Source organism: Megascapheus bottae, chromosome 12 (assembly GCF_031878675.1).
Source record: "Megascapheus bottae isolate mThoBot1 chromosome 12, mThoBot2.hap1, whole genome shotgun sequence".
Taxonomy (NCBI): domain Eukaryota; kingdom Metazoa; phylum Chordata; class Mammalia; order Rodentia; family Geomyidae; genus Megascapheus; species Megascapheus bottae.
Window position 1 is genome coordinate 54,835,029 of NC_143520.1, and position 12,071 is coordinate 54,847,099.

At 46.3% G+C, this 12,071-nt stretch overlaps 1 protein-coding gene across 1 annotated transcript; it reads right to left on the reverse strand.

Moving 5' to 3' along the window:
• Positions 1–1,940: 1,940 nt before the first annotated feature.
• On the reverse strand, positions 1,941–10,161 carry LOC150056559 (serine protease 40-like). The gene is made up of 5 exons (XM_090342468.1): positions 10,001–10,161; positions 8,958–9,120; positions 7,513–7,787; positions 5,400–5,569; positions 1,941–2,396 (listed from the first exon to the last, which is right to left on the reverse strand). Exons 1-5 carry the CDS (start codon positions 10,140–10,142, stop codon positions 2,076–2,078), a joined length of 1,071 nt encoding a protein of 356 aa, XP_090198594.1. The 5' UTR covers positions 10,143–10,161; the 3' UTR covers positions 1,941–2,075.
• Positions 10,162–12,071: the final 1,910 nt, after the last annotated feature.

Here is a 12,071-nt window from a genome sequence, read left to right on the forward strand (position 1 = left end):
CATCACCAGTTTTGGTTAGTTTGTGAGGACCACATTTTCTTCTTGTCTGCTACAGCCCCTCAAGACTTGAAGAGCACGTTTCCTTTTCACCTCTACTACTCAGCAAGGCTTGGAGAGTGAGCCAGCAGCATAGTCAAGCTTGAACCTCCTGATAATGAATTTGGTGGACTCCCAGCTTGCTCTTTGGCTCTAGGCTCACTAGCCCTGCAGTTTTCTCTCCTCTTTGATGCCAGTCTTGCTATTTAGAATCTTTCCTTATTGCTTTCTAAAGTGAATCCTAGGCCACCATTGGGCCAGGCCATCCAAAGCCTCTCAGGGGTTGCTTCATAGGGAAAGTTAGACAGCACCTAAGCTCCTGGAGTTGCCTGCACTGGGTGGGAAAAAAAGGGCTTCCCATCCATCTCAATCTGTGTGCTCTATTTGCACGCAGCATTCCTACACAGTAAATAGAGGACACAAGTTATTCTGATTTGGGTACTTGATCTAGAACAGTCAATTGAACCTGGTTGGTAATACTGAGCCCTGAGGTGTCTTCCTGGTAACAGAAATAAAGTCAGGCATGCGTTCTAGCAGCCCACATTCTCTGAGAATGTGGAAGCAAATGTATTGAAAGGAACAAAAGGTGGCTAAGGCTCATAGTCCTCACCTATCTACCAGCACAGCGTTCTCACAGTCGGGGGTCTCTTCACTACAGACATAGTGCTTTCAGTTCACATAGGCAGTTACCTAACTCAATGTTCTACATAGAAACATGCCAGGTGGTGGACAAAGAATATTTCTCATGTGACAGAACCCCAGCCCAGCCATGGAGGCCCCCATTGATTGAAGGTTAGTGGCAGCAGGGACAAGGGATAGCTAATACCAAGACTTGTTCATCAGCCTGCAGTGCTTTTGAAAAGTGATGGAGCCTTTAGGAGGTAAGGCTTAGTTGAAGCACATTAGGTCACTGAGGATGTGTCATCTACGGAGCTATTAGGATCCCAGTTCTTTCTCACTTAGCTTCTTGGCCACCATGACATGGACATACCTCTACTATAATGTGTTGTTCTATTCATGGACCAGGTAATATAAGAAGATGATCAGGGACTGAAACCTTCCCAACTGTGAAATAAACCTTTCTTCCTTACAAGTTGACTACCTCAAATATTTTGTTACATCGATTTAAAACTGACATAGCTAGCTATCTAAGTTGGTCATAGGAAAAGATGACAGGCTCTACACTGGAGAAGAAACCTTCCCCATTAGCAGCAGAGGACTTTGAACCCAGGAGAGTCTTCTGATTATGAGGGTCTGGGCCATGTAGGTGCCAAAAGAACTGGGAAGAATTTGTTCAGAATACTTAGTGGTAAGTCTGCAATGACTAGGGACTGTTTCTTTATTATTAATAGTTCAGGTTGCAAGGGGAAGTTAAGTGCTAGGTCAAAAAGTCCCAGATCTGCCAGGTTTCTGCTCACACAGGCTGAAGGAAGTCCACAAGGATTCAGAGCTGAGGTTATGGAGGCAGGGGAGGGGTGGGTACAGGATGTAGCAGATTGAGTGCTGACCTTGGAGCAGAACTCTGAAGACTACTTTATGCTCTGCACTCCAGATCTGAGGATTGTTCCAGGCCTTTCACAGTTTACTTGTAACCCCTCTGTGAGCATAGGGCCTGGTTGGTACTTCCTCACAGCTAACCTGAACATGCTTCAGAAAACATGTGATAAGGCCCTAAGCTTGTCTTCTGGAAGCCTCCTTAAGGACAAGAGTTGGGCCTCTCCAAGGCCCAACTATGGAGAGAGAACAAACCAGCTCCAACTCTTACACAGGCAGCTCAAATACCCTTCTGTCTTCTTAGCTATCCTTCCTCAGAGAGAAGAATGGTCTTCCAATACTGGAGAACTTAAAAAAAACCCAACAGGGCATGAGAGATGGTGCAGATGGGTCATAAACAGAAGGCAGAAGCTGTTTCAGCTGTTTATTTTGTCAGGTCTGGGCAGAGGTGATCTCAGATGGACAAAGGAGCCCAGATATAGAATCATCGAAAGACAGTACTCAGCAAAGTTTGTAGGAGAAGGCTGGACATCTGGATGCTGTGACTATCTCAGACTCCTAAGCAAATGCAGCTGTAGCAGGAGGCCCTGCGAAGACAGCAGGATCAGGCAGATGCTTGGCCTGAGGATGAGGCCATGGTTAGGAGAGTCAGTTAGGGAAGGGGGTGGTTGCTCAGGAGGGATACTACTAAACTCAGGTTCATCTGAATTCTGTTTTTTATCCTGGATCCAGTCGAAGAAGTAGGAAACTCTGGCGAAGACACTAGGAGTGACGACTGGGGGATAACATGGCACACTCCAGCTGGTTATTCCCACCAGATACCAGGAGCCATCCACTGGGCAAACGAGGGGACCCCCAGAATCTCCCTGGAGAGAAAGAAGACATGAATAGTGGAGCCAAGACAGATCCTTATCCAGGACAGAGAGAACAAGGCAGATCCCAGGAGAGCCTAAGAATCATCTGAGCAATTTAAAAAGTCCAGGTAGGATGGAGTCTCCCAGGATATGGATTGTAGAGACCCACTCCATAATGTTCCTGAGGCAACCCTGGAAAGCACCGTAGGTGGCAGTCACAGAACTGCAGTGTGTAGAAGGGACTCTAGGAACTTAGTACTTGCTCTCTGTCCTCCCATCCACATGGGGGAAGAAGTTTCGAGGGTCTCCATGGTCAGCCTGGAGACCTGGCTTGTGACCTTTGGTCATATTCTTGGCCTATCACAGATCAACAGCAAGTGGTGCTACATGGGACTGGCCTGGTGAGGAGCTGGAACCAAATGGGAACAGTACAGAGGGAGGGGACTGCATGTGTCAGGCACTGGAGTAGGATGAATTGTTATCAAGAATGAAATGCTTCTATCTTTTGGTATCCAGAAGAGGAGCAAAGAGAGCCAGAGACACAGAAAACCTCACAGCAGCTGAGGGAGAATAGGCACAGAAGTCAGCTGAAGTGAGCTGAGATGAGGACAAGAGTCAAAGAAGCAAGGAAGAAATCACCTAGACATTCCAGTGGTGAGGCCTGATGAAAAGAAGGTATGGACAATTGGGAGAGGGCTGTGCAGAATGGAGAGTATGCACACAATGTGTTTCATGACAGAGGTTAGCATGATTTGTTTCTAAAACCTGTGGAGACAACCAAGGAGAGAGGAAAAGCAAGAGCAAAGATGCATAAGAGAAAGAAGAGGAAACACAAGGGTGCCTGGGAGACCCTCAGGGCCTCACCAAGCGTGCGATGGCTCTTGCCTGTAATCCTAGCTAGTCAGGAGGCTGAGATCTGAGGATCATTGTTCAAAGCCGGGTACTAAAGACCAAGAGACTCCTATCTCCAATTAATCACTAGAAAACAGAAAGTGGGGTTGTGGCTCTGGGGTAGGGTGGTAGCCTTGAACCAAAGAACTCAGGGACAGCAAACAGGCCCAGAGATCAAGCCCTAAGACTCACCAAAAAAAAAAAAAAAGAAAAGTCAAGGCCTTTCCAAACTTAACTATAGTCAGATTCATTCTCCCTCCCTCCCCCCCCCTCTCTCTCTTTCATTCTTCTTTTGGGAGGGTCAGTCATGGGACTTGAACTCTGGGCCTGAGTTTTCTGGTGGTTAATTGGAGATAAATGTCTCAAGGACTTTTGTGCCCAGGTTGGCTTCGAACAGTGATACTCAGATCTCAACCATCTGAAGAGCTAGGATTACAGGCGTGAACCACAAGCACCTGGATGGTCAGTTTCTTTCATCTTGGGTTGTCTATTTGCTTTCTGGTTTTTAGTTTTCCATCATGCAATGTAAAGCTCTCACAGAGTAGACATTCTTAATAGATATGCCAAATGATGGAGTCATATCCCTAATATATAAAGAGCTTCTGTGATTTGGTATACAATCAGTCCTTACTCAGAAAAAAAAAAACAAATAACCATCTTGCATATATACACTTCACACATAAAAAACACATTTGAGGGGCCGGGAGTTTGGCCTAGTGGTTAAAGTGCTTGCCTAGCATGCACGAGTACCCTGTTCGATTCCTCGGTACCACATACATAGGAAAAAAAAACAGCCAGAAGTGGTGCTAAGGCTCAAGTGGAAGAGCTCTATCCTTGAGAAAGTCCAAGGACAGTGCTCAGGCCCTGAGTCCAAGCCCAGGACTGGCAAAAAAAAAAAAAAACACATTTGAAAAAAGTTTATCTTCATTAATCACCAGTGAAATGAAAATTAAAAATAAAATAAAAATGCTGGATCCCCCAAATTACTAGTGTCAAATGTAGAACCTGAATTCACATTTACTGCTGATGGGAGTGCAAATTGATCCAACAAGAATGCTATTTGGACAATCTTTAAGAGATGAACAAGTGCATATTTCATGGCATGACAATTCTACTGCAACCAAAAAGTCAACCGATGTGCATTAAAGCACACATGTCAGGATGTTCACACTAATGCCCTCTGTGAACATCTCAAATGGAAAATCCAAAATACTACCCACATAAGAATGGATAAGTCAGCCGGGAGTTTAGCCTAGTGGTTAAAGTGCTTGCCTAGCATGCATGAAGACCCGGGTTCGATTCCTTGGTACCACATACATAGAAAAAAGCCAGAAATTGTGCTGAGGCTCAAGTGGTAGAGCTCTAGCCTTGAGAAAGTCCAAGGACGGTGCTCAGGCCCTAAGCTCAAGCCCAGGACTGGCAAAAAAAAAAAAAAAAAAAGAATGGATAAGTCAGCTGGACACTGAGGCTCAGATCTGCAGCCATAGCTACTCATGATGTTAAGATCTGAGGATTACTGTTCAAAGCTAGCAGGGGCAAAAATGTCCATGAAATCCTTATCTCCAATATACCATCCAAAAGCCGGCAGTAGAGGTATAGCTCAAGTGGTAGTGAAGTGGTAGAGTATAAGCCTTGAAGTGAAAAGCCACAAGAAAACTAAAATAGGAGGATCCAAGCTCAGGTAGGTGCCCAGGTGGGAAGTAAGACCCTTACTAAAAAATAAACCACAAAACAAAATATAGGGATGGTAGGGGGGAGGCATGGTTCAAGTGGTATAGTGCCAGCCTAGCAAGCCCAAAGCCCTGATTTCAAACCACAGTATTACTCAGAAAAACTGAAATCCACAGCAGACATGATCGCCCCAAGTTGAGTTTTGTAAACTTTTCAACCTCCCATTTTCAGCCTCAGAACGTGCAAGTATGAGGGCACCCAGCTCAGCTATAGTTCTTAAAGGTCAGTGAAACTGGATGAAACGATGGTCTTTAGGGTTCTGGACATCTCAGGCTGGGGTAGGCTCAGGAAAAAGCAGGGCTCGAATAGGGCCCAGAGAAGACAGAGGGTGAAGGCCCAGGGCCAGAAAGGGAAGCCACATTTGGTTGGAGAGCATGAGCCAGCCATACTTACTCGGCAGATGGATAGTCCATGCCTGAAGTTCGCAGCACACACCATGTCATCCTTCACAGCATAAGGCCGAGGGGTGCTGGGATCAAGAGGTGGGAAAAAGGCTGCACAGTAAATGTTTTCCATGAGGTACAACTCAGCCTCCTGCAGTTGTCTGGGCTCAGGCAGGTTTCCTGTGGTAAGAGTTGACAGGTCAGGTACAGCCTACTCCATGATGGAGAGTACGTCTCTAGATGGAGGGGCGAGGAAGACCTGTGGACAAGTGCACTGAAAAGGGCACTCAGCAATTCTAGCTACGTAAGAGGCACAGATGGTTTAAGGTTAGCATGGGGTGGAGGTGGAGAAACAGAAAAAAGAGAAAGAAAATAAAATAAAAGGGGACAACAAACACATAGCTTTAAAAATACCTATTTTGGTTGGGAGTTTGTCCTAGTGGTGGAGTGCATGCTTAGCATTCCCAAAGACCCAGTTCAATTCCTCAGTACCATATACATAGAAAAGGCCAGTAGTGGTGCTGTGGCTCAAGTGGTAGAGCTCTAGCCTTGAGAAAGCCCAAGGACAGTGCTCAGGCCCTGGGTTCAAGCCTGGGGACTGGCAAAAAAAAAGCACAATAAACAAACAACTATGTATTTTAGCAAGGCTCTGGTGGCTCAAGAATGTAATCCTAGCTACTCAGGAGGCTGAGATTTGAGGACTGTGGTTCAAATCTAGCCACTCCAAGAGAGTGCCCAGGCCCAGAGCTCAAGCCCAACAACAACAACAAAACCAACCAAACCAAAAAAAACCCAACAACTGTATTTTAAGTCATCAACAGATTCAGAGCATTTGACACAAGGTCAATACTATACAAACAGTCATTATATTCTATCATTTAGGGAATAATGACAAGATTAAAGTTTGTACACCACCCTCCCTTATCATGACCATTTGACATACTGTTAGTAGAACACATGGATTATTTGTTTTGCCAGACCTGGGCTTTAGGCGCAAGGCCTGAGCACTGCCGTTGGGCTTTTTTCTCAAGGCTAGAACTCTACCACTTGAGCCACAGCACCACTTCTATATACGTGGTACTGGAATCGAACCCAGGTCTTTGGGTATGCTAAGCAAGCACTCTACCAGTAGGCTAAACTCCCTGCCCTTTGGCTTTGTTTTTGTACTGGTTCTAAGGCTCTTGAACTAAGGACAGTGTCCCTTAGCTTTTCTACTCTACCACTTTAATCACAACTCTACTTTCAGCTTTTTGATGTTTACTTGGAGATAGACAACTAACAAACTTTCTGACAGAGCTGGTGTTGAATGGTGATCCTCAGATCTCAGCCTCTTGAGTAGCTTGGATTACAGGCATGAGTCAACAGTCCCTGGTTCTAACTTATGGGGTGCACATGTACATGAGATCATCAGCTAACTGCACAGCTTGTCTCAATTCTGAGGTCTATATTCAGTCCCTTTCGAACACCTAGTGCCATCTGTGGCCATGCAGATGAAGTCATGTTTCAGGAGGCCTTCCAGGAGTGAGAGCCTTATGGAACCTTAGAGTTAGAGAGTATTCACCATACTCATAGCTCCTAGAATCCTGAATAGCTTTAAGCTAGAGTCCAAATTTCCAATCAGAAAATGAGAGATGGGGGCTGGGAAAGTGGCTTAGTGGTAGTGCTTGCCTAGCATCCATGAAGCCTTGGATTCAATTTCTCAGTACCACATACACAGAAAAAGCCAGAAGTGGTGCTGTGGCTCAAATGGTAGAGGGCTAGCCTTGAGCACAAAGAGGCTTAGGGACAGTGCCCAGGCCCTAAATTCAAGCCCCAGGACTGGCAATAAATAAATAAATAGAAGGAAAGAAAATAAGAGATGAGGAAAACAATGGAGGGGGGGCACTGACCAATATGCATTGTACTAATAAATTTATATATTGAATGAAACCTTTGTTTGACTAAATAATAATAATAATAATAATAATAATAATAATAATAATAATAATAATGAAAACTAAGCACATATAAAAGAGTTCTGTGAACCGTGGACTGAGGGAACCAAGAAGCTTTGGAAGGACTGAAAGGACTCACAGCAGCCTCTGCCCTCTCCATCCCTGCCTGCCCTGTGCCTGTGTACTCACTATCTTCGGTGACCATCCCCCAGCCACTTGTCCAGCAGGCCCTATCTGGGAGCAGCTTCGTGGTGTTGCTTGGGATGCAGACTGGGAGGACGTGGGAGTTATACACCACAGGTGTATGCAGCTGCAACAGAACAATGTCACTCCCTTGCGGGGAGTACTTGTCATAGTCTTGGTGGACAAAGAGCTTATACACTGTCTTCTGCAAGCTGTAGTTGGTGGGATTGCTTAGCTGGTTGTAACCTAGCAGGATCCGGTAGTCAGATGGACTTTTCGACCTATTGGAGGATGTCTTTTCTGAGTGCTGCCCTGGTTTTTTGACTGCCCACCCACACACCAGGCAACCCCACCCCATCCCACCATGTCAGTGATTTCTCCCTCCCTATTACCATCACCATCTTTCTCTTGCAGTGAGATGGATTGCTGTCTACCACTTCAGGACATTTATCCTTTGAGGACTTCTGTTGGATTTTCTAGCTTACCCAGAATGCAGGGATGAGAGAATCGTATTGCTAGACCAAAATTATTTGAGGGTACAACAAATGGAACCCACTTATCTTGGAGGAAAACAGACTTGGTTCCTTTACAGTCCTGACTAGACCTCTTAAGGGCCAGTGGTCTTCTCCAAGACCTCCTTTCCAGTCCAGCAACCTATTTCAAAAAGGGCTGCCCTCCATCCAAACACAATGTTCTCAGCAAGTACTTCTGGGATATGGAAAAGTCCATGGACAGTTCCTGTTTCCTGCACATGAGCTGCTTGCAAGACCACGTTCGTCGCCTGTGATCATCTCAGCTTGACTCCACACAACCTGACTCTGCGACCCTAAGGACCACCTAATTGATGTCTTTGCTCTGGATAGACCACATGCAGCTCCCTTGACACACCATCAGAGCTGACCACTGGAGCTGTGTCTATGCCTCACCTTCCTGGTGGGACAAGAAGCTTCCAGCTGGGTCTTGTATTTTTCTCACAGGTAGTTTGCAAAGGGTCTGCCCCTTATGGGTGCTGAGTATATGAATGGAGCCTGTACAATATGAGTGTCCAATGAGAGGACAGATTCAAGAGCTAAGCAGCTTGCTAACATCTGGGATTATCTGTCACCAAAGGTTCCCTGAGGAGGGACGGCTTTCTGATTTCTAGTGTTCATGGGAGATAAAAACAACGGATTGGAAGTGGGACCTTTTTGGTACTCAAGCTTGTTTTGCAGTCTCACCACTACACTTTCTTGAAGGGGCTAAGTGGGCAGGACATGGGTAAGAGTCAGGTGATTAGCAGGGCTGGTGTTCCAGGTCACACTGACTCAAAAGTCGTGATTTAAACATGAGGATTCCCATGGGGGCCTGGAAGGCAAAGGCGGAGCACCCTTCACCCCTTCTCCTCATCCCACCTTGAGCCTCTCTCCTGCAGCCCTTCCTAGAGGCTAGGTCCTGGACCCTGCATGACGTACTTCTGGAAGCAATGGGCGGCAGAAGCTACCCAGTTTTTGTCGATGAGGGCTGCACCGCAGATGTGAATGCCTTGAAAGAGCAGACTGGCCTGCCATGGCCAGCGCTCTGGAGCTGCCTTCTGACCACCAAAGATCTTTCCGTAAAACGGGGTCCTGCCACAGACTGTGGAGACAAACCCAATCATGAGATACCTGCAGTTAGAATACCTGCCCTTGGCAGCCCCAAAGATCATCACTGGTAGGATCCAGAGGACACCATGGTTATTCTAGTCTCTTCCTGGCAGGGAATATAAATCCATGGATGTATGACCCAAGAGGAAGTGACATTTCCCTGGTGACAGAGTGCTTCCTGGGAGGTGGGGATGGGGAGATCGGGTACATTAGCCTGAGGCCATCTCCAAGGAAAATGGCCCCAGGAAGCAGTGGTCCAGGCTGGGCCAAGCATCCTGGGCTAATCTCCTCTCAAACCTGATTTTATTTAAAGGGAGCTTAAAACCCTGCTTCAAAACACAGAAACAAAAGGCTGACCAAAGGATATTAAGGCTCAAGACCTTCTCTTATATCAGCCCAAGGGAATATCTTTCATTCATTCATTCATTCATTCATTCCAGTCCTGGGGCTTGAACTCAGGGCCTGGACACTTTCTTTGAGCTTTCTCAAACCTAGTGTTCTACCACTTGAGCCACAGCACCACTTCTTTCTTTTTGTATGTGTACATGGTACAAAGGACTCGAACCCAGGGCTTTGGTGCATGCCAGGCGAGCACTCTACCACTGGGCCACGCTCCCGGCTTCATGAGCGGTGAAGAGTAATGTGGTCTCCACCCTGCCAGGCTTGTTCAGTACTGGGGCTTGATACCAACAAGAGCCGGCAGGAGAGAGGGAACCCCTTTCCCCGCGCCAACATGGCTCCCCACACCCAAATCTAAAGGCCCAGGACTCCCAACTGCCTAGTACTCAGAGGGGAAAAGAGACATGCAGGCTGGCAGGTAACTGGGACCTGTCTCCCACACCTGGGGCCAAGCCTTGCCCTTGCCCACTTACCTTCTGACAAGGATGACGTGGGCTGGATGGGATGGGCGTGTGACCACTGAAGGCCCAGGCTGAGCAGCACAGCCAGCAGCGCCCAGGCCCGGGTTCCACTCAGGCCTGAGCGCTGCCCCCCAGCATTCCCCATCGGGCCCATCTGGATCTTAGCCAGCGACGAACCCGCGGCTCGTGCTGCCAACTGCTGGTGAACGGCCCTGCCCTGGTGAACCGCCCGGGGGGCCTCCAGGGACTGAAGCGCCTGCCCACCCCCCCACCCTCCCCAGCCATGTCACCCCACGGAGGAGCTGGAGGGAAAAGGCAGTCATATCCCCAGGCCTGCAGCAGGCTGGAAGCTAGAGCAGGGGTCTCAGGGCCTCCTCTCGCTCCCAGCTCCAGTGACACAGGTCCTAAGTGCCAGGGCACTCAGGGCATTCCAGAGCTTCTCAGAGTGTCATCCTGTTACCTTAGCCTCTCCAAATCCAATTTCACCATTCAAACCTAAAGGTGACCATGGCACCGGCAAAAAGTTCATGATCTCATCATCCAAATGGACTAAAGTCAGTTGTAAGACTCCCCAGCGGAAATCCACTAAACACTAGTCTTGAGCACTGCTCTTTAGCGTAACTATTCTAGTTTTGTTGTGCTGTTTTCATACCCGCGTGCTTGCCATACATGCAGTCAACTTCACCACCTCTATTATTCTTTCTCAATCCCACCTCTTTTTCATAGTTAGTGGGTTTTATTACGCTGTTATCACACATATGTAAAATATATACATGGATATTCTTGTGTGTGTGTGTGTGTGTGTGTGTGTATGTGTGTGTGTGTGTAATTTCAGTCATTCATTTTTTGTTGTTGTTGCTGTGGTTGATTGTGGAGCTTGAACTCTGGGCCTGGGTGCTGTCCCTGAACTCTTTAACTCAAGAATACCGCCCTGCCCCTGGGCTTGGGTGTTGTCCCTGAGCTCTTCAGCTCAAGGCTAGTGCTCTACCTCTTGAGCCACAGCACCACTCCAGTTTTCTGGTGATTAATTGAGATAAAGTCTCAAGGACTTTTGTGCTGGAGTTGGCTTTGAACCATGATCCCAGATTTCAGCCTCCTGAGTAGCTAGGATTACAGCCACTGGTGTCTGGTGTCATATTCACTTGTTATCATTCTCCTTTCTGGTCCTTGCTCCTCCTGGTACCCACAATCAAAAAGTTCCTCTTCCAAAATTGTATTATGATTATTGATGTTATCATCATCATCATTATCATCATCATCATCATCATCATCATCATTCTCACTATAATTATTTTTACTAGTATTATTTCAGTCTAGCCTCCATGGATGAGTGAAAAACCCCTGAGGTTGGCTTATCTCACTAAACATGATGATCTCTTTCTATAAATGACCTGATTTCATTCTTTTGGTGGATAAATAATACTCCATTGTGTGTGTGTGTGTGTGTATGCATGTGTGTATGTTTTTCCTCATCCATTTATCTGTTGATGGGCATCTGGACTGAGTCCATAACTTTTCTAGTACTGCTATAAACACACGTGTACAGGTATCTCTATTTCATGACTTTGATTCATTTTGGCATATATCCAGGAGTGCTAATACATACTTTTGGGGTTATTTTGGTTGTTGCTGATGATGAATTTTCTTCTTTTTTTTTTTCTTTCCAGTATTGGGATTTGGGATTACTAGGAAGGTGTTTTACCACTTGAGCCATGCTTCCAGCTACATTTAGTATTTTTTAATGAGCCTCCATGTTATTTTCCATAGTGACTCTACTAATTTACAAGGGTTTCTCACTATATTTGTGGTTATTTGTTTTCTTGAAAATTGTCATTTTGGCAGGGGTGAGATATAATCTGTGTGTTTGTTGTTTGTTTTTTTTTGCCAGTCCTGGGCCTTGAACTCAGGGCCTGAGCTCTGTCCTTGGGCTTTCTTAAAACTAGAGCTCTACCACTTGAGCCACAGCGCCACTTCTGGCTTTTTTTTTTTTTTTTTTTTTTTTTTTTGCCAGTCTTGGGATTAAGCTCAGGGCCTGAGGACTGTCCTTGAATTTTTCTCAAGGCTAGAACTCTACCATTTGAGC